The sequence below is a fragment of the Falco peregrinus genome, chromosome 3 (genome assembly GCF_023634155.1).
Source record: "Falco peregrinus isolate bFalPer1 chromosome 3, bFalPer1.pri, whole genome shotgun sequence".
Classification (NCBI taxonomy): Eukaryota; Metazoa; Chordata; class Aves; order Falconiformes; family Falconidae; genus Falco; species Falco peregrinus.
In genome coordinates, this window is record NC_073723.1 from 20,948,067 (window position 1) to 20,970,852 (window position 22,786).

Below are 22,786 nucleotides of genomic sequence, written 5' to 3' on the forward strand. Positions count from 1 at the left end.
GGTGGCCCCCGTACATAGGTACAGGGCTTACTCTCAACTACAGCTATCTGAAAGTTAGGAGTCTCATCCTACCTGGCTCAGGTTGCTTACGCTACCTGAAAAAATCACAAATCCAAATGAGTGATGTGGTATGAATCCACATTGAAAGGGGACTAGAGAAGATAATGTTATCTGCAAGCTAAGAGTGTCCACGCAGGGAACCAGCACTTTTCAGTTTCACAAGCTGACTTCATTCCCTAGGTAGGCAAGCCCGAACAGCAAAGAATATATGGCCTTCTTCACTTTGAAGTTGAAGGAGATGTTTGTATATAATTGTTTATGGCTGGTAACTCTATACACATTCTGTGACTAATTTTTCAGTTCCTCCATTGCAACCTTCAAATCCTATAATCCAAGTCAAGTTCTGTTTTGATAGGACAAGCTCCATCTTTCCTTCTCTGGATACATAGTTTGACAAGTGAGGTTTTCCTCTTGGTATATTAGCACCTTGTATCTGCCTCAGATTTACAAAATCAAAAAAAAAACCAAACCAAAAAAACCCCAACAACGAGGCAAAGCCATTTACAAGATAAAACAAGCCACAAGTTAAAACAAAGATAACCACTTAGGTATAAGTTTTCTTTTGACAACATTATTATCTAAAGTACCTTTTCTCTTCCTTCAGTATATGTTGGCATGAAATCTTTTCCCCAAGGTTTCTGAGTTATATGAGAGAAAAGGAATGGGGATATATCTCAGGGGGGGTTCACCTACTTCAGCAAAATCTGAAACATGCCTTCCTGCTACCTGCACCACTACACTATCTGCAGATTATCAGGTTTCTTTAAGGTCCTGTTTTCAAAGTTTTCCCAGGATAGTTCAGATTATCAGCTTTTACAATTTAAACAGAGAGATTAATTTCTAAGGGACTTCTGTAACAGCATGGTAGAACGCCAGATTGTTTCCTTCTTGCACTACTAATACGTTTGCTTTCAGAGGCAATCAATCTCTTCGAGATCCCTCCTCCCCTCAGTTTGACAGAAATCTGCTAATGACGAAGCTCTGAGTGTTCTCTAGATGCAATGTGTGGTGAACTTTGAGTCCCAAGCCTGAAGCCACAGTCTTCCCACTGTTTGTTGCTTGGGCTCAATAAACATCACACTGATATATTGAGATGACTCAGCTACACAGCGTTCACCTGCCAGCACCAACTCACTGGTCTGGACTTGTGAGTTTTTCCAGATAGCAGACAGGCTGAAAGAGCAAAGCCATTTATAGACCCGGTGATTATAATGATGAATGGGAACAAAAATAGATTTATAACAATCATAACATCCAGGACAGCAATACAAATAGTGAGGATAAAAACCAGGGAAAGATAAATACCTGTCTGGAAATATGACTACTACTGAATCAATAAGCTGATGTCCTACCAAAAGCACATCATGACAGATTGAAAGCAATGTGGTATCAGTAACTTTCAGTCTGCCCAATGAAAGTGATCCTTTTTCTCAGTTTTATGCAGTTACAAACTGCAGTGAACCATTTCTGTTAACTAGAGAGCTGTTTCTGCATCACTGTAATGATTTTAAAAACAAGTTAGTCATATAGTCATAGTCAAGCTAGTAACACATTCCTGTAACACGGAATGGACTACTTAATGCCTAGACTCACCGCTTTAAGTTTGTTAGTAATAGAACAAATCCTGATTATTTTTTTCCAGTTTCTTTTCCTATTACATCTTGTAAACAATGTTATGGATAATGAATAATTACAGGGACTTAAATTTTAAAAAAATAATTTCAGGCTGTGTCTCTTCCCAGTTATGGCATGTAGTCACAAACGTGGTTCTTTTAAACACTGCTGAGAACAGCTTGGTTGTAGCATGGACAAGTGTTTATTACAGGGTTTACTGCCTTGTCCTATGATTCCATGCTCTGCAAAGCATATCTTAACTAATTCCCAAAGGCAAAGTGGCAACGCTGTAAAGCACTTGTGAAAACATTCAAACTGCAGTTTAAACCTTGTTAAAGCACAGTTTTTCGCTGAAAAGTGACATTAAAAATGGCAGTGTGGGATCCCATATTTATTGTCTATTTGTGATTTCCAGATCAAACATGCTAAGTGCAACCATATAGCTCCCTTCTAACATCCACAGCCTGCTCCACAGACTTCAATGAGATTAGATAGTTGAAACTTTCATGTTCACCTATCATTAGGATGATGGTCTCCTTAGCATCTGTCCAAACCTGCTGTTCTCACTGAAACAGATACACCTTGGCCTCTTTCCATTTACCTGAATGAGCTCGAGGAGGATCTGTTTTCTTCTCATTAACCTCTGTCAGTTTTTTCACTGCTTACGGGAGTAAAACATCTTTCCAGGCAGGTCAGTGAATCTAACTCTGAACACAAATATACACAAAACAGATGTGTTGAAGAAGGTGCCACCTCTTAACCACAGCCACATTTTCAAGAATTTCAATAGCTTTTTAATTTGTTTTCTGGTCTGTTTCACAGCATGAAATATTTCGATCTCTAGAAAATTCTAATACGAGCAGTATTGTCTACATACATTAACCTGTTTAAGCACAGGCTTATGAGCTACAGTTTTATTTCCCTAGCGAGCCAGCTGCTGTGTATTTATGGCTAGCACCAGCAGTGAGAAGACACAGTGCAACCCAAAGCCCACTGAAATTCAGTCACACTGTTCAGTTAACCATGGGGAGCTTGCCATGGGTTTGGTGCTTTTCCTTCTGCTGTATCTTAGTGTGAAGTAATCAGCTTCACCTGCCAGGGACCTCTGAGTTGACACTGGAGCTTGCTAGTTCCAATCAGGAGAAGAGACACATTGCCATGTCCAGCTCTTGGCCTCTGAGAGGATATAGCTAGTTTGGCTTAAATAACTTCTGCTAATGGAGTTGCTATAGTATTCTGGCTGACACATAAAGTAGGTCCCTATATAGACAATCCCATACTCATGCATAAATACCCTGACATGGTCAAAGATGGCCATTTCAAAAACAGTCCTTCCCCCTACCTCACAACGAAAATGCAGAAATGTAAAGATAGAGCCTGTGTATTGGCTCTACTGTCCCTTTATCTGGGCAGTATGTTCATCAATGTATCTAAGAATAGATGCTAAAGTACTAAAAAGCCTCTGAAAAGATTACAGGAACAGTTACAACACCCATACAAGGTGCAATAGTAATCAAGTGGTGACTACTACTCAACAGATGCCAACAATACTCCCTCAGCTGGTAGGGTTTCTGTGCCAGTTTTTACATCACCTCTTACAAAGAACTCATCACTAATTCAAGCGTCCTGAATTTTTATCTTCCTTATGAGTGTAATCAGCATCTGTTTCAATCTTAGGTTATGCTTCGTGGGTGTTCAAATGGTTACAGATGTGTAAGGAGGAATGTGCGAGGCTGTGCTTCTTGAAGAAGATGGTTTCCTGACTTAGCGTAGCTGAATTTTCATACAAAAATATGCGGGCTTTTTCCACCTCACTCTTTTGCCAATCCCGCACAGCCTGGTGACTCAAAGGGGCAAAACTGCATAACCCAGCGCGAAGGTGGGCCCCAGATTTCAAATGCTCGAGAGCTGGAATAACTAGAGCTGAGGTTTTGGTCTGGCCTGTGAAAAGGGAGAGAAAACCATCTGTAAAAACTGTAGGCACATCTGGTTTTGGCTTCTGCCCCAGGATCCCACAGCCTCCCATAATGACATTCCAAATATCTGCAGGTTGGGAGAAGAAATCCTTCCTGCGCAGCGTTGCTTGGAAAGCCATGCTCAGCTCCACGCCTGGTACACGCAGGTTCCCGGGGAAATTCTGAGAATCCAAGCAGGCAAGACCAGCAGGATTTGATCCTTATGGCTTTAGAAAAATGCCCTTTCCTAAGTAAAAGTGGGGGAAGGAAGAACAGGCCCTGAGTGGGGCTTCTCCTGTGGGCAAGGGCTTGCTGAAAACACTGATCATCACTGGAAAACTCATGACCGCACATGCAGAATCCCCGTACCGTCCCCACAGGTCTCTCCTCACAAAGCCCCTCAGGGCTGGTGCTGGGGCAGCCGCCATGGGTGGGCGTCTGCCATGTTGCGCAGGCCTGCCTTGGTGAGTGGCAGGGGCAACGGGGCCATTCCTGGCATTCCTGCCTTAGCAGGGAATGGAAACCAGCGGGATCCTCTTTTCCCTGCACCAAACCCTCCCTGGCCTTTTCCTCCCATCCAGCCCCACTCCTGGAAAGCCCTGGGGAGCTGAGCCGAAAGGAGCCCGCTGCCTCCCATGGAAACGGCAGCCCCGGTTGTGCTGGAGGGCCCTGCGGTCGGGCGGCCATGCTGAGCCCTGGCAGTGATTTTTAACCGTGTCTCCGTGAGCCCTGGACGCTGAGGGACCCGCTGGCGTCCCCGGGCAGTGGCTGGTCTCTGCTCCGGGCCAGCTGCTCAGGGGAGAGGAGGGGGCACAGCCAGCCAGCCAGCCAGAGCGCAATTAAACCCTCCCCTGGCCAGCCCCTGACACTCCCTCCTGCATTTTCCAGTCTGTGGTTACAGCACTCAAAGGGTTCCATTAAGTCATCAAGTTTTACAGGTTCCTAAAAAAAAAAAAGGAAAGAAAGAAAGAAAGGAAAAAAAAAAAAGCGGGGGGGGGGGGGGGGGGGGAAGAGACAGCGTGCGAGAGAGAGAAAAGTTTGGTCATGGTAGGGAATGAGTGATCAAAGCTGAGCCAAAGCTTCCTGTTACACCGGGACTATATATATATCGTGTCTTTAATGTTGGGGGATGTAAGCAGGCTGCTAGGAGACTGGAGCGGGAGCTGACTCTCTGCCTGATTTCCCAGCTCGCTGAGGTTTCTTCCACCGACCACAATGAACAAGTTCCTGTGCTGCACGCTTGTGGTAAGTCTCTTCAGAGGTAGATAGGCTTTAAGATGCATTACAGCTTCAGAGATCAGGCTGTAAAGACATATGGCTTTTCTTCTGGTGGGTTGGGGTTTCTTTTTTGGTTGGGTTTTCTTTTAGGTTTGGGGCTTTTTTGTTCTTTTCCCCCCCTTCTCTCCATTTTCTGGGTAAACCCTTTTCATTTCATCACACCGAGCTTTCCTGGTGAGGTTTGCAGTGCAATGGACATGTCCAGCTCCAGGGAAGCAGCAGGGATTTTCATCCCATTCTTAAGGTAGTGGCACGATTTGCTTTCCTTTCACCTTTTTTCCTGTCTTTCTCTCTCCTTTTTTTAAGGCTTCATCATACCATGCTGACACAAAACACTATATCTAGCAATCAATTTAGAAACTGTAGGCTGGGATGTTTGTTTTTGCTTTACAAAAGCTCCGTCCCTGCCTGTCTCTGTAATCTCTGCTGCAGTGGCTCTGGTCAGTATCCCAGATACAGGGCTGGCTTTCTTACCCGGGAAAACCGCTGTAAACTCCAGGAAAAAAAGCACAAGTGTGCAGTGCTTGTTTTGGCTTAGAAAATTCAGTTTCATGTGCAAGAAAGTGATGAATTAGTAGCTGTGTCAGTAGCTATTACAGAAAAAGTTGTGTTATTAAATCTGGTATAAGCCTCTGCTTTAATAAGGTTTTGTTTACTTTGTGATTTAGCAAGATACTTCCAGATGCAACTTTACAGATGATAGCAGTGCAGTAAATCTTTCAAATCATTCAAAATGTCATTTAATCCATTTAGCCATATGGAATTGTGTATGATGTCAGATTAATTACAGCCTGCTTACAGACAGATACTGTGTAACATCTATTCAGAGGCTATTCATCTTTTGGATAGGAAAACATTCAAAGAAAAACATTAAAAATAATATTCACAGCAGGCTGTTATGCATGCCTGCACAGTAACTTGTTCCTGAGTTGTTTTGGTGAGTACAGTGGCATTAATGTTGTGGCAGAGCATTAGAACTGAGATCCATTTATTTTAAAAGCCCTTCATAAATGCAACGAGATTTCCAGGATCCGATGAGTAATGCATGTTTATTACTCTCCGTACAACTTTCTGAAAGAGCTTTTTGAGAAACAAACCCAAAGTAATTAATGGAGCAAGGGAAGCAAAAATTGTCGGGCTCGTGGTCAGCAAATTGAAACACAGGAAAACTTTTTCATTTCATGTATGACGATGTCCCTTCTTTGTCACATGAAAGCACGGGAAGTTAATCTGGGAATTTCAGCAACAGCCTGTTATCAGGTTGTCTTCTTATCTGTGGCTGTCATAAAATAATCACATTGGCATTTTGATTTTGATTAAATGTAATGTGCTTGTTCGTGTTCTCCTGTAAAGTTAATAGTGTTTGTTGAAGTTCTGTGTAATCCTCTGGCAGATGAGTCTTGGAGCTGAAATATGTCAGTGGTGTACATACCGCAGCGCTTAATCATTCAATTCTTTCTTTCCTTTTTTTTTTTTTTTTTGTTTTAAAAGCAATTTTTTGAAGTTATTGTGAAGTTTAAGTAATGTCAGATGTGCTAGAGCTCAGACAAGTAATTTTAGTACCCGTTTTATAAAACTTGTAAGAGGCACAACAGCAGTACAAAGTTGTGTATGTTTGGCTCCCTCACCTTAAACCTAGTTTGGAGACACCATAGCTAAAAAAGACTCTTTGGACATGATGTACTTTCAGCCTTAGCCTCTTTGCTAAGGTTTCAGAAAGGGGACCTGCTGTGGTGGTGCATGCATGTACGTGTTGTTTGCTGAAACACTAAAACTGCTTACAAACAGACAAGTGTTATGAAATCAGACAGAATTAAAAGAAATTCCCCAGAGCTGGATCTCGTTACTTGTCACGTAACTATCTTGACCCTTAAACTTGACCTTTCTCTATTTTGGATCTCTGGGCGCATGTGACATGCTTTTTCTGGCCTGCCTGTTGGGTTTGCTGTGTGTAGGCAGTGGTGGCTTTGCAGCCCGCGAGGGTAGGAGTTATCTTTCTGTCTGACTTTCCTTCTGTCTGTCTGCATGTGTGTTGGTTAAAAATAAAACACCAAGGTTACCAGAAAATTTTTTAAAAGATATTGTCACAATTTAAATAACACCCACCATTCAAATCTCACAGAAACTTTAATTTTGTTTCTTCTGTGTTTAACTTCTATGCTAGTAGATTTGCTGCTCTGACGGTCTTCCTGGAGAAAAACACCTGTTTGCCCATAATACTGGGCATAATGTTTCTCGAGCTGGATGGTCAGTTGTTAGTAATTCTGTTCAGTGCAAAGGCAGACTGTAGTCATCTTGGTGACATCCCACGTTTGGGTTGGCTCTAAATCTTGATGTCACTCTGGTGAATAATGTTCCAAAATGTGTGCTATGGATAAGACACATCTTCTGGTGAATACCTGGTTAGTCTTTTCTGCTTTCTTCCTCCACATGCTTCAAGGCAAATATAACTCATAGAAACAAAGACTTCCAATTTAGCACTTCTTCGATAAGATGTAAAACTGCTCTTCAGCTGAGTGTCATTTTTCTACCACTGAAAATGAAACAATAGTTTAGACCCCTAAATTGCTTTGTGAATGACAACTAATGGTGCCTTGCAAAGTCTCTGTGAGATCTGAATTGCTGACATACAGCTGTACTGACAGAAATGAAGACAGTGGTTGATAGCCTGCTTTGAATACAGGTGGCTCAGGAGAGTCACTAGTCACATTCCTTATGTAAAGGAGCAGCCTCCACTTTATGAAGCATCTACTGTACAAAAGTAGGTTCCTTTACGTCCCAAGTGAGCGGATTGCATTGGAACAGTTTGGTGGAACAGCTTTATAAGCTAAACTCAAACCAGCAAAAATGACTCCATTTTAGCTTGTGTTGTGTACCTGACGCTCTGCTGCAGTCTGCCGAAAGGTGCCCTGCCTGGGCTGTGCTCTACCTGAGCCTGAGGCAGCTCCTGGGCTCAGCAGTGCTGCATAGCCGCTGGCCCACAGAGGTTACATTCGGTGATTGCATGGGGCCCCCCAGAGCAGCAAGGTGGGGAGAATGAGAGCTGAGTATCTCCCACGTGGATGAAAGTAACTTCTCCCTCGATGACAAATATTTTACAGTGGTTGTTTGCAATAGATGGCCATGGATCTGATCCAGAATGACACTGTCACATACTGGATCTAGAGATACTGTTTTGATTTGACAAGTTGTTGATTAGGAGAATGTTGTTAATATCCTTCAGTGCTATATTTCACCACTGGGATTTCTCTGGGGTCTGTGCATGATTTCAGTGAGGCATTCTGCCTAAGGGCTGAGGGTAAGAGAAGGCCTCTTGCCTTAGCTTTGTCCAAATACTTTGTGTAGAAAGCAGAGAGTTGGGAGGTTTTACTTTGAACCCAATGCAAACACTAGAGGCAATCTGACAGATGCCTTGAATGATTACTTATCACGCAGGAAAATATGCTTCGGAATAGTTGTGGAATGCAAAACAGAAACAGATTTATCTTTCTCAGCAAATTAAACATTCTTCTTTGGTCTACAACCCAAAACCACAAAGCCAAGCTATATAATAATATTTTCATATGCTGAAAAGCCACTTTCTTTTCTTTTACAAAGCAGTGATTTAAGGGGATGATGCTTGAAGGATTTTTGCTTTATGTGCTTTGTCTTTCAGTTCATTTTAATTCAACAAGAAAAAGCAAGTGGCTCTTTGCCTTACATTTAAAGATGAAAGAAAAGGGCGTGTACTTTTTTCATGCCCAAGATCTAAAATGAAATTTTACAATCACATTATTTCTCTTTCAAAAGCATCTTCTAAGGGCTCAAATAAATGGAATGCACAGGCCTTTTATGTTAGCATTATGCATGCTGACATAAAGATAGTATGGAAAAATACAGCTTCAGGTCTAATGTGTTGAGTGACACAATGAAAGAATTGTTTCTTAACCTTGAGTAACTCATTTTGAATAAATTCTCAGTATTTACTTGTATGACACTGACTTACACTAGACTTGTACTTCAGTATTTACAGTTCATCTTGGTTCCTCACACGAGACAGCCATCCTGAGAGGTACCCAGGATTTGTCCCAGGGAGATGGATGAGGACTGAGTTTTTCAGTCCTCTCAGAAATGAGCCTATGACACTAGAACTGAATTTCACCTGACGGGTTGATAGATGTAGTTAATGACACTAGGTTTTGTTTTGGTTTTGGTTTGTTGTAATTATTTTGTTACTGATAGCATTTCATACTCATAGAACAAAACCTCCCAACTCTGGGGAATGTTTTTTTTAAACTGAGCCTTGGATTTCACTACCCCTAGGAAAATCATTTGCAATTGAGTGCACTCTGAAACAGAATAGCAGTTGATTTGTTGGAGATGAACAAGATACTGAGTATCACTGGCTTCCATTGGTGTTGGGATATAAAGGACTTGCTTAGGGTTTAAAATTAAAAGAAGCTGCCTAGATCTTTTCAGTCCATTCCCCAGCTCTTCCAGGAAACCAAATGGTGTATTTGCTTTCAGAAATGCATTGAACGCTATATTTAAACTGCTTGGCTTTCTTGCACCTGCTTCTCAGTAAAAGGTTGTCCCCAAACTTCCTCTGATGAGAGGATCCCTTTTTCATTTGCCATCATTATCCTTTAATGGAGAAAGTTCTCTCTTGTGTGTTCGCTGTCTATCTGTACTGTATCTATAGGTACTGTTTTGACTTGCCAAACTATTAACCAAATCAAGAACCTCTTCAAGATTAATTACTCCGTTTCCTGCTAAACTTTTTCTGTACTTCTTCCAGGCTGCATTAACCTTTCCTAAACAAGGATGAACAGAATTTTATGCAATCATCTGAGTGATAAATCCATCACTTTGGCCAGGTGTAGCACTGATAGACTCCAGCTTTGGTTTCTTAAGGCTTAAAAGGTGAACATGCTCATTGTCCCTACTTCTGATTCCAGTAAACTGAAGCCAGACTTCTAGTTTCTTTCTCCTTTCGAACTGGAACATGCCGAACTTTTCCAGCAAAAGCAAAACAAGCCATTGCTGGCATGATTATAGGAGAAATCCTGCTTTCTATGAAGCTTTTGGGAAGACCAGTGTTCAGAACTAGTAAGTTCTGATCATGGCATTTTCATGTGCTCAAATAGTGCCATTTCTTACAGTGGAGATTCAGGTGTTTAGTACATAGCCCACCTTTAAACATGGGCATTCAGGTTAGTCAAAGGTTTTATGTGGCTGAGAATCTGCTACCAAGTTGGTTATAGCATAGTTCAGGAGGAGAATGTCAGGAATGACATAAAATGCATTTAATTATCATTTTAATTAGATTTGGGAACACGCTTTTGAACGGCCTCTCCTGATTATCCTTACTTACTGTATTTTAGTTTGCACATCAGGGCAGACTTGGAGTGCACAAAGTGGATTTACAAAAGTAAACTGGATTGATGAAAGTAAATCCAGGGACGGACTCCAGAGACGCACCAGATGCACTGTAACCACTAATGCATGCTCAGTCCACGAGAGCAGACTGAAGTTAGTCCAAATATCCCCTCTGAATCATGCATAATGTGGATGTCAGGTGCCTGGCACCATCTGTTTTGCTCTACAAATCTGCTGTAACAGGTGATCCAACTTGCTAATGTAAGCAGAAATTCAGTGTGTCTTAGGACAGGAGAAAGGACAGTTTAGTGACATTCCCCTCTGACTTATTCTGTGAGCTGTGGGACAAGAAGAGTCTTTCCTTCTGTTTGTGCCAAGTTGCTGCAGTAAAACTAAAATTATACTTAATTACCTTACACTATTCTTCCTGCATTTTTGCAAAACTTCTGAAAAATAGATTGCTTTTACTTTGGCAGTTGATAGTTTGGCAGTTCAAGGATAACTGCTGATTTTCAGGTTGCATATTAATATTCAGAATGCTCATGTGTGCTAGGTGTTTTCAGTCTGCATAGAAGACAATCTTGCAGATCTATTCTCTTAAGTATTATTAAGGGACCTACAGTAGTCTTATGAAGAAGCGTGGTATTGGGGATTGGAGTCTAGAAATGTACTTAACTACATACTAATAGCTGTACTGGGTCTAAGAAAAAAATGATCCAGAAAAAATGTCCTAAAAAGCCCCATATGCTGTCCATGGCAGGGGCTGATAACTGGTGCATAGAGGAGATGGAAGAAAAAGGCAGAAAAATAGTGTTATTTTCCCAAAACACTCCTCTAGACTCAAGGAAATTGTGGTTTGGGGGTTCCTGATCAAAAGATGATGTTTATGTTTAATAGCCCTTCATTATTTTCCTCCATTACTATGTCAAGAAACATTTTGAACTCAACCATTTACAATGTCCTGTGGCAATGAGCCGCAACAGCTCACTGTACTAGTAGGATCATAGTAATCAAACAGTAATGGTAATGGTAATCTAGCTCTATGTTGAAAAATATGTAAAGAATGTTCTGGCGAAATACTGAGATACTGATTGAATTTATACCTTTAGTTTGACTGAAGAATCTTTTGTCATAAATGTTTACTAAATAAAGGTGTTGGATCCTGCACACAAATGGCTCAGCCACTGATGGATGGATTATTGCAGCTATACAAGTTGTGTTTCTGGGAAAGAAGACAGGCGTGATGTGCTTTTCTTTTAAAAAGACAAAGAAAATATCAGATGCAAAGACTGATCATCCTTTTAGTGATCCTGATTTATTAACCCTGTTATTATGGTTACTGAGTATGTTTATTTAGATTAATAGTATTCTGGTTGCCATTAACAGTTCATAGCTGTTGGTACTTCCAAAGGCAAAGCTTTGCATGATCTCACACATGTATTGTTCAAGTATTTCTTTTTATTTTTTCTCAATTTTTTAAAATAATTTCCTCTCAAATTGTGTTGAATTGTTTTCATTTTTTTATTGGCTTGCTTTACATAGCTGTAGGTTCTTCAGGAAACATTTTTGCCTACAAACCCCCATGCTCTTATACCCTATTTACCAATTTTGAATTATTTTTAATGTTGAATCATCCCCTGCAGCAAAACTTCTCACTTGTCTCATATATGATTTTCAATGTAAAAAGCTGGGTAAGGAAAATAAAGAAAATGTTGTTGCTCTTGCTCCTGCAGAGGTGAGTTAAGCAGTCATGAAATGGTCCGCCTAACCTTTCAGCACCTGAAAATGTGTCACCAAGGGCAGAGGCGTGACTGAGAGGAGCAGATTCTGCTGCAGTGACAGCTCGGGATTTGTTGGGAGCTGTACATTGCAGAGCAGGAAAGCTGGTGTTTCTGCACAAGGACACGCTGCCCGTGTGTCTGGTTGCTGTCTCTAATAATTTTCGCAGTGTCAGATTTTCATCTGAGTTGGGTATCGTCTTGGGTTTCCGCAGACATCTGCATGAAATGTGGGTTGATGCTTATCTTTGTAGCATCTGTGCTGCATGTTGCAGTCTGTTATGTTCAGCAAAGGGAATGTGTGTGTCCATGCCAGTCTTGGACTCTGGGATGCTGTATCATCTATTACTGAATAAAAAACACAGAAGGAAACCTGACTGTTCACATTAACAATTAATGGGATTACCAGGACTTCCTTATTACTAGAGTAATAGCTGTAGATTTACCAAGGGTGGGTGCATTTTTCATCAGTGGAAAGCCATTCACTATTAAAAAATGTGCTGCACCCTCTGGTTAAATAGATCACATGAAATGGATCCAGTTATTTAACGAAAATGGAGTGGTACATCATACTTCAATGACTAGTAAGGAATTTCTCACAGCAGAAGAGATTGTGCATTGAGACCACAAGAAAAAGTGGGATCTCCATCTGTAGAAATCACAGCTAGAACAAGTTACAGGCCTTAGTCAAGGGGAACTAAAAGAGGCTGTGGGGAATAGCCATGTGATCTGCACTTCATTCTTTAGCCTGTCTAAGTATAGCTGTATAAAAAGTGGATTCATAGACCGGCAACAGGAGGATGCACTTAAGAATATTTTCTTAAGCAGTAAGAGTTCCTAATTTAGGCACCTAATACTACTTGGTGCAAATGCTGTGACTTGTGTTAATGCAGATGAATGATTAAGTTGTCCTTTGCAACCTTAATAAGACTATCACTTCAGAAGTGCCATGCTGTGACAGAAGTGAGGCCCTTAGATGACACCTTTTTAGGAAATGCAGAGTCTGAATGAATAAAAAGTGTTAATTCCACTCACACTTTGGGGACATCTGCATTGGAAAAGAGGAAAATAACGTTCTTGAAATGGAATTGGCAACTCTGTGCTACCTGACTGGGATTAAAATAGCAACAAAGACAAGTTAGTTGGGTCTATAATTTGAATGATACGCAGCACTGGGGCAGAGCCATGTTCTCGATGGGCAGAGGGAGCTGGCAGCTGACCCTGTGGGGCTCAGGGCAGTGTACAGGGAGTAAACCCAGGACTTACTTTTTTGATAGGCCGGTGGAATCACAGAACCAAATTTTCAGTTACAAGACCAAAACGATGTGATACGGAGGTTGTTTCAGCAGAGGGGCAAGGTCATCTCAGATCGCTAGATCCCAAGTGGCACCAGCGAAGCAGGCTGTTGCAGGAAGCAGAAGGGCTGTAGCGGTCACGACGTGTGCCAGTACTGAGCCAGGTCCTCACAACAGCTGTAAGCCTGTGGTTTTATATGGGAAGCAAAAGTGTTAGCCTGGCCTCTTCCAGCTCGTGCAATTAAATCTTCAACGTACCCTTCATAAACTGCAGCATTCTTTACCTCTGCCTGAAGCTGCATCTTCATACTTGATGTAGCTGCCACGTTTTATCCCTGGAGCTGCTGCTTTGCAGTGCAAGATTAAATAGAAAGCATTAAAATGAAACCTATATTGTTCTAGCCATTCATTGCTGGTGAAAAGAAATATTGTAAGGAACCACCTTTAAAGGTATCTGTGGTAATGGTGCGGTATGCTGGTCAGATTTGTATGCTGAGATAGTATTTCTTTTGCATCTGAAGTACTGATACTTAGGAACACAGGAGTGCATAATCCCCACCTTGTTGCACATCGAGCGTGTCACCAGTGAAACTAATTGGCCAGGTTCTGTGGTGCCAGGCGGTAAAAGGTCATTGCCCAGTGATACTGAATGCGTGTAAATGAGACAAGAATAGGATCTACACCTACGGAAGAACAAGGAAGTATGTGTGGCAGGAAGATTTGCTGGATAAGATCGTAAAAATTTCCCATTCTGACAGACATAGGAGAGTCTGGAAACTGGTTAATATTTTATAAATTTCTAATGCAAACATTTTTTTTTAAGATAGTGACATGATTAGATTCATAAACTCATTAAAATGTAGGCTTCTGTGTGACCACGGTGCTCCCCAGAACTAAAGCAAGCCATGTTGTATTTTCCTATTGCTAGCTCTTGGACATTTCTGTTAAGTGGGCCATCCAGGACAGCTCTCCCCCCAAGTATGCCCATTACGACCCAGGGACATCTCGTCAACTGCTGTGTGACCAGTGCCCTCCTGGGAGCTACGTGAAGCAGCACTGTACAGCCACCAGCCCGACGCAGTGTGCCCCGTGTCCGGACCAGTACTATGCTGAGGAGTGGAACAGCAATGATGAATGCCAGTACTGCAGCACCGTTTGCAAAGAGCTGCAGTACATCAAGCAGGAGTGCACCAGCACACAGAACCGCGTCTGCGAGTGCATCGAAGGCAGATACCTGGAGCTTGAGTTTTGTTTAAAGCACACAGAGTGTCCTCCTGGATTCGGTGTTGCGCAGCCAGGTACGTACCGCTTGTCAGTGTGCGCAGACTTAATTAGACCTCTACCGCACATCAATGACTCGTAGCACTTACAAGATTAGGAAAGAGCCTTGTCCGGATGAAATTACAGGACAGTAAATTGTAAAGCCAATTGAACCTGTTCCTAGTCTGCATCATTTGGACTGTAGCCAGAGGAACATTTCTCAGCGGAATACCCTGCTCCTACTGTAATATATAACTTAATGGCAGTAGCAAATGTAGCAAATTGCACTCTAATGAGAAACATGATGGATTGCCTCTTTTAAAGGAACATTATCTGGAATGTAGTATTTGTGTGTGTGATAAATAATAATGTTTTTCATTTTGAAATCTGCTGTTTCAAACAACTGTATATCTTGACAAACACCAGGAGCACTACATGTTTGACACCAAGTGTATAATTATAACAATATTAATACAGCTCTAGCATCACAGCAATATGTGGTAATAATTAATTATCAGCATCCTAAGTGGAACTCTTAGGGAAACTGTTACTATTATGAAACAAACAACCATTTCTTTGTCAAGCAGGCTGGCGTTGTGCTGTGTGTCTCGTGAGGATACAGAGCGAAGTGGTACTTTTCAGTGGAGTGTATTCATTTAAGACAACATAAATTGTTAAACCAATAAGTTCTCTCAAAACAAAATACATCATTTATCATTTGGCAAATGTCAGGGCTCAGTTTAGCTCCAGTATTTAATACAGCCTGAAAGAATTGTAAACTGTCATTGTACAGAGATTGATAACTGCCTGGAGAAGCGTACTGAGGAAGGGAATATGGAAAATCAAAGCATCTCAGACACAAACCCGTAGGCAACCAGTCTCCAGACTACAGAATTACTTCCCTAGGAATTATGTACATAGTGAGAAGCACTAGAGCTGGTTGGCCTGTACATTTGAGAGCTGTGCCACATGACAGCTTGGGAGTCCTTTCTTGGGTTATGAACCTCTCACTGGAGGACAACTTTGACGTAAGGAGTGTCGCTGCTGTAGCTGCTCAGTAGTCCCTGAGTAATTGGTTACCTAAGCATTACCCTGATGCCCTTGCCACTGTTAAGCATTTCCACTGGCAGCTACCGCATTTCCATATTATAAACCTTCATTAACCTAAATTGTTATACCCAGGGGCTTGGGTTAATGAGGTTCCACCGTACCTTGGCAGCAAGTCAAAAGGGGCCAGAAACAAAGTTCGCAGAAAGACCACTTGGGAGCTGAACAAAGAAGTTTAAATTGTCTGAGCAACCAGCCTGCTGCATCTCTGTGAGCACAGTGAAACCGTGGCAGGCAAATTTGAATCCCTGTGTTCAAAATGAAACAAACTTTGGAAGAAGATAAATTTTTGAATTGTGTAATTTATCGTAAAGTTGGTTTCCAAAAGACTATCAGAACGAACCAGGTAATCCCAAGCAGACCTCAAACAAGGAAAGAAGATGTAAAAATAATTGCATACCCCTGTGTCAATACTCAGCTTTTGAGGTGAGGCATCAATTGAGAGTTTAATAAGCATGGGCCAAACTGTGTCCTGCTTTCTGCCTTGAACTTTGTAATGATGTAAATTCAAGTGTAGTAAAACCTAAGTGTAGAAAAATATGCTTCCACTGCCACACAAGAAGTCTCATTTAAAGCTTAAAGCATTAGAAATCTGTTTCCCCACTGTCAGTTGCTCATGATTACGTTGGGCAGATCACTTTACTTTGGTAGTCCCCTTCTGTGAGTGCAAGATAAAGGTTTTGTTCCTTTCTGCTGTGGTTGGCCCTGCATGTGGCAGAGCGTTTAGCAGCAATGCGCTGGGGAAGCAGCACCGGTATGAGGAGGCACTGTCTTCCTGGCGGCTGCCGTTTCCCTGGGGAGAATGGGGGATTCCAGGCAAATTGGAGGGAGCGGCGGAAAGGCAGATGGGCTGCGGTGGTTTATGCCCTGAACAAGACCGGCCAGATAAGCAGCGAAGAAGAAGGTGGTAAAGCTGGGAGGTGACTTTGTGCTGAACCCTGAGAATGCTGATGGATTACCCAGTTTATTTCCCTCTTGTGCCGCAAAGGTTATAGAGGAAGCTCCGAGCAGAACAACGCACTGTTTGCAGGGACTCTCCTTTCTTCCCCTTCCTTGCTGCCAGAACACAACAGCGGCGTGTCTGAAGCAGGGAAAGCTGCTAAGAATTCAGATGCCTCAGGAAAGGTCATTACTGCCGGCTCAGGTACAGGTCTTGGCCAGAGTTCTGTGCAGCCCCGAGAGAGTTTTGATGCTCTCACACTGCACAAGAAAACACAGGGGCAGACACTGTTGCTGCAGGTGGGGTGCTGGCTGCAACAAGCAGAGGATTTTGGGGGGGTTGGCAATGCGCAGTCTCTGTTTTTTCAGATGAACAAAAACTTCTTTGTTTTCACTTGTTGTCTGATGAGAGAAGTGCTAGGTCACGTATATGCAAGTATTAATCTTCATTTCACAGCTGGTGTAAAACTTGAGATTCATACTCTTTTTCTCTAAGGAAATGCACAAAATAAATAAAATTACTTAAAAGCTAGCATTAAAATAAGCATCAACATGTAAATACTTCCAAAATACACTAGATGGAGGCATTTTCTTCTTCAAATATGTTTTCCAAATATTTCAAAAAAATTTAAGCATGTGCTTAAGTTCATGTTTAATGCAATATTAGATATTAGACTTCAGGCACTTGCTTAAATGTTGACTGAATAAAGATGAATTAAGAGTGAAAATTCAACAATTATTGGTGCTGTTGCTTTCCTACCACTGGTGGTTAGATTTTGCATTGTTTCAGGTTTCATGCATCAATTGTCTAGCTCTTTGTCAATGTGATAAAACCATGTATTGTCATTCTGTTGTTGTGTTATATTTTTGATTCTGAAGTAAAACTATGCTGTGTAAAAATAAAACACAAAGCAAAACATACGTATGCATATTAAATATTTTTGCTATATTGGAAATTGATTTTATTTGCTTTTAATAATATTTTATTCAAGCCCAGAAAAAAGTTCAATAATTTTACTGAAATTCTATTTTCATGTATAATTTAATATTTGAGCAGGGAAAGTACTTTTCAGAGGGTCTTCAGTTGATATTTAGTTGGGTTGTATTTTTAGCTAGAACTAAAGTAATCCATTCAAGCAAGGTTCTGGGCAGATACTACAGAGTAAAATTTAGAACAGTTTCTCGTGCCGTTTAATTATTTGACAGAACATTTCTACAGTTGACAGATGAAGGTCAGACATCATGTAACGTCTAAGTAGACTCAAGTAATTACTGATTTAAAGATATTACTTTACTAAATTACTGATTTAATAAGTTATTACTGATTTTAAATTCAGCAAGAAGTATATGTAAAAGTACTATTTACTCCATTATTCCAGCAGGAGCATCATTTTCTTAAAGGACGTGTTTTGTTTTTCAAAATTGGAGGTGTTGGGTTTGCTTTTTTTCCTAAGCGTGATTTCTTCCTATATCAGAAATGTGAAAAGCAGAAGCATGACAATTTGGAGAGGAATATTTTCTTCTGTTTTTGTATTCTTGTATTTTTTTCACAGTTGAAGTTATATGTAATTGGATGCATTATTTTCCTGTTTCCACAGGTACCCCTGAGAGTGACACTGTATGTAAGAGATGTCCAGAAGGATTTTTCTCAAATGAAACATCATCCAAAGCAGCCTGTCTAAAGCACACGAACTGTAGCGCACTGGGTTTCAAAACAGCATTGAAGGGAAATGCAGTTCGTGACAACGTCTGTCAGGAAAATGCAGATATGACACCTCAGAAATGTGGAATAGGTATGTATCTTATTAAGGAAAAGTGCTCTGAAAACATACCTTTAATTATAGTTAAAATTAGTGTTTCAGCATTTATGATAAAAATATCTAGCTTGTTAGCCATTTGCCTGCTATGGTGATGGCTATAGTACAGTTTTAATTATTGTAGGTCAGACCAAATGGAGCTCAAGCACAGAGAGCACCAGCACTGTAAAGATCACTCGTTAGTTTGTTTTTTAAACACTTCTTATCCTTGCTGCTTGCTTTTTTTTTCTGAGACGGGCAGGGTAACATCAGACCAATTGACATTCCTTTTCTCTTTCTCATTTCAGATGTAACCCTGTGTGAGGAGGCTTTGTTCAGGTTTGCTGTTCCTACTCAGCTCACACCTAACTGGCTGAACATACTAGCAGACAGTTTGCCTGGGACAAAGGTTAGCACAGAAAATATCGAAAGGATTAAACAAAGGCACAGTTCTCAGGAACAGACCTTCCAGCTTTTGAAATTATGGAAGCAGCAAAACAAGGAACAGGATATGGTCAAGAAGATTATTCAAGGTACCTTATTTTCATAGCATGTATATTAAAAGCAACCTTCTAAATGGCACTTTAAAAATTGCTTGGGATCAAATACCTCCTGGTGATACATTATGCTTTGAGGAGGACCTGCAGGGTTTGACTGCGTTTTATCGATGCCATAAGCACAGTGAAGTCGAGGGGAAGCAGGAAGATAATTTAGCTTCTGGTCACTGAATTCTTCCCAGACTTGTAGCCCCTTCGGGAGCGTGTGTGGTGTCACAGCCAGGATTGCCTTTTGAGAGTGCACAACATAGGAAGAATTTTGATCAAGTGGGAAAATGTTTCTCACTGTCGTATCTGAGCAGTGGCTGTTGAGGTTAGAGGGAGCTGGATGCCTGCAACTGAGAGTGCAATTTGTCTTCTGTAAAGTGGAGATTGACAGCTCGGACTAGAACATCTATTCATGGACTGGGGACACATGGGACTGAGGAATACACAGACAGGCTTTCCCTTCTTTTTGCCTTCTGGTACCTATTTGTCATGCCAATTCACCGCTTTGTTTGTGCTGAATCTGCCAAGACAGGTGTCAAAGGTGAAATAGTGCTGCAGTGTTAACACCAAGGTGTTTTATGAGAGTCAGGCCAAGTCTTTTCATGTAAGCCATCATCAACAACCACCACATTCGAACGACCTTTCATCCGCTCAGAACAGATTTGAAAAATGCTGCAGACACGGGGTTTTTTCCCCTCTCCTTTTTAGTGTGCATGCTTATGTCAGGCTGTGATGTGTCTAGTATACTTCAAAAACCAAAATGACTATTTTAGCAAAGCTCGCCTAGACGTTTCTGAAGAAGAAGAGAAAAATTTTCATTCACTTGAACCAAATATTGGGAGCCCTAACACATACACAAAACATTTTACAAGATAAATGAATCAGGCATATAGGAATATATACTTGCTATGAAGTCTGTAATTTGAGGCTGTTTGTATTTGCAAAGTTAATTAAATTCTTAAGTGTTTTCACGAGCCTAAAGAAAAAGCATTGCTGAGAGAATTATTTGAAATAAAATTAAAAAAAAAAAATGGGAGAGAATATTCACCTTGAATTTTGGGAAGCTTTTTGCAGGCTGTGGTAAAGTTGTAATACATTGTACTTACCTTTCTTTTCACTTTCCATAGATATCGATCATTGCGAAAATAGTGTCTTAAAGCATATTGGCCATCTGAACCTCACCTTTGAACATCTTAACACACTGATGGTAAGCTTACCAGGCAAGAAAGTGGGAAAAGAGGATATCGAGCGCACAATGAAACTATGTCAACCTACAGAGCAAGTTCTGAAGCTTCTCAATCTGTGGAGAATAAAGAATGGTGACCAAGACACCATTAAAGGTTTAATCTATGGACTGAAACACTTGAAAACATACCATTTTCCAAAACGAACCATTCAAAGTCTGAAGAAGGTGGTTAAGTTTCTTCACAGATTTACAATGTATAGATTATACCAGAAACTCTTTTTAGAAATGATAGGGAACCAAGTTAAATCAGTGAAAGTAAGATGTGTCTAATTCAAGATGTTTTTAATTCTCCACTGACTATTTTCCCCTAATTACTGCCAGCAGTAATTAAACTGGAACGTTGTTTCCTTACATTATGTCTTACTATTTATAGAAATGCCTGACTGGAATAGCTCTAAGTCTTTTGCAGTGTTGTCGGAGTTTTTTTAAAAAATAAAATCACTTTTGTAAAAGCTATTACCCTGTTGATAACACTAAGAGCCTGATTCTGCATTTTTGCACATTCAAGAGTTGAAAAGCCCCACTGTAGTCACTAGATGAAAAAAGAATGCCGGACCAGGCTCTACTCCAGTATTTGCTATTTATATTCTTTGAGGAATAAACAGTTTTGTTGTACATATTTATTAAGTTAAATGGAAATTGTATGAGACTGAATTTTAGGAAGAGAAATGAAAAGCACACTGTATATTTTCTAGCTAAACAAAAATGATCCCATATATTTTTCTGGCAAAATTTTGTAGCATGCTGTAAGAGTTATTAATTTCTTTACATTTTGTATTTAAAAAAGTATTATTGCTTAGTTTTATTTGTATAAGTTGTGGTATCTTTTGGTAGGGATGTTTTAATTTATCCAATGATTTTAACTCAAATACGGTGAAAATATAGCATAAGTGACCTGAATATTTAAATATTCTGTGAGGAAGTGAATGTACCATATTTAAGAAGCTGGATTTTTATATAGAATTTCATAATCTTATTTTATAAAACAATTAAATTTTTCAGTTTACTTTTTGACTGGTGTTTTACTCTTGACTCTGAAATAGGAACTAATAACAAAGATCATGTGGATTTCATGCCTTATCTTGGGCTTGGCTCTGTGCTACTCCCTGTCTGGTCTAGTAGTTAATATGTGAGCCAAGTAAATATTGACCAGCGCTGGATTTTCATGGTCACTGTACAGGTGTGAAAGAAGGTGAAAAGTATTAAAGGTCCTAGTTCAGAGGACCCAGGTGGTTGTGATACAACCATAGACACATTTGGCCCAGTGTCATTCTTGGAGAGCTCACAACCTTTGCCCTAACCACAGCTTGTAATTTCATGGAGGAAAGATGATGCACAGCCCTGACAGGCTTGGAAAGCCTCACATATTGCCATGATGTTTAAAGGAAGGGAGCACAGAGAGGTCACATAAAAAAAAAAAAAAAAAAGAATAAAAAGATTACCATTGCCCTCAGTTACAGAATGAGACACCTGCAAAGACATGGCCCCCCAAAAAAGGCAACAGGGAGTACTGTTACCAAAAGCTCACATAGTTTTAAGGGCCAGTCATCATTCACAGTGCAAGCCAAAGGCTTTGGTGGCTGCAGAGGAAGACTGTACTCCTGTTCTTTAAACCACGTGTGAACAGAGCTGGAGTATTCAATATATTCTTCTCCCGTGTGTAAAGGAAGGAAAAGCCATCAGCATTTAGCCTTGTATGACAATATTCCTCTATTACAAATGAGAGGATCTTAAGCAACGAACGAGAAAGAGAGTCCTGGTAGATATGATAGGTGCTCATCACAGCTGCTCTCCTTACAGAGAGTACATATTGCTTTAAAATACTTGGGTTTCATTTTTCACTGAATTCTCACATCACTTTTTGTATCAAGAGGAATAAAGTCCCTTTTATATTTCATATGCTATTAGCATCTCATTTTTCAGCGTAGCTGAGAAATGGTGCTGAACACACACAAAAAATTCCCAGTTTTGTGTTCATTCATTTGAAATATTTACATAATTTTACAACAGAAACTGTTTTTACATATAATTAAAAGATGATAACAACAGGGTCTCAAATTAGCAAAATAGAGACCAGATGTTTCCATGACTCTGCCAGGTGTGAAGGTTTGGAGTGTTGTAGGTATTAAAATGAGAATAATCATCTTACTGGCAGTCAAATGAAGAGGATCCCACACACCTCTTATAAACATTTCCATCTTAATCCTTTCTACACTAGTTCTGGTTAATACAGTGATTTAGTAATTGGTAGTGCAGTATACAGTAGTAATATAGTTAAAAAATGTATCAGTGGAATCACTGTAAGCTATTGGCTAGAGAAAAGCATAGGTGCTTCATAGTACATGGTACTGTTTTATACATTTATTCTTCAATATTCCAACTAATTATATGTTACTCTTCTTGTAAATGACACTAGATGTTTGTGGTCCTTCATGAATGACAATACTGAAGAAGGTGCTCAGAGTCACAGAGTATAGTTTATGCTATAGGTACCATATGAACATGCTGTACTTCACTACAGTATAGCCTTGACTGGATTTCATGGGAAACTTTAG

General features: G+C 40.4%; 1 protein-coding gene across 1 annotated transcript; it reads left to right on the forward strand.

Annotated features, from left to right (window-relative positions):
* Window positions 1-4,609: 4,609 nt before the first annotated feature.
* On the forward strand, window positions 4,610-21,237 carry TNFRSF11B (TNF receptor superfamily member 11b). Its single transcript, XM_005241201.3, has 5 exons — window positions 4,610-4,874; window positions 14,267-14,636; window positions 18,243-18,437; window positions 18,749-18,973; window positions 20,113-21,237. The coding sequence occupies exons 1-5, from the start codon at window positions 4,845-4,847 to the stop codon at window positions 20,499-20,501; spliced, it is 1,209 nt and encodes a 402-aa protein (XP_005241258.1). The 5' UTR covers window positions 4,610-4,844; the 3' UTR covers window positions 20,502-21,237.
* The last annotated feature ends 1,549 nt before the right edge of the window (window positions 21,238-22,786 follow it).

What these genes read in the sequence shown, in the direction of transcription:
- TNFRSF11B (XM_005241201.3), top strand. Translation starts at nt 4,845, where the DNA reads ATGAACAAGTTCCTGTGCTGCACGCTTGTG. An exon ending in ATTCGGTGTTGCGCAGCCAG is followed by an intron (nt 14,637 to 18,242) that starts GTACGTACCGCT and finishes CTGTTTCCACAG; the next exon opens with GTACCCCTGAGAGTGACACT. An exon ending in GGTCAAGAAGATTATTCAAG is followed by an intron (nt 18,974 to 20,112) that starts GTACCTTATTTT and finishes CACTTTCCATAG; the next exon opens with ATATCGATCATTGCGAAAAT.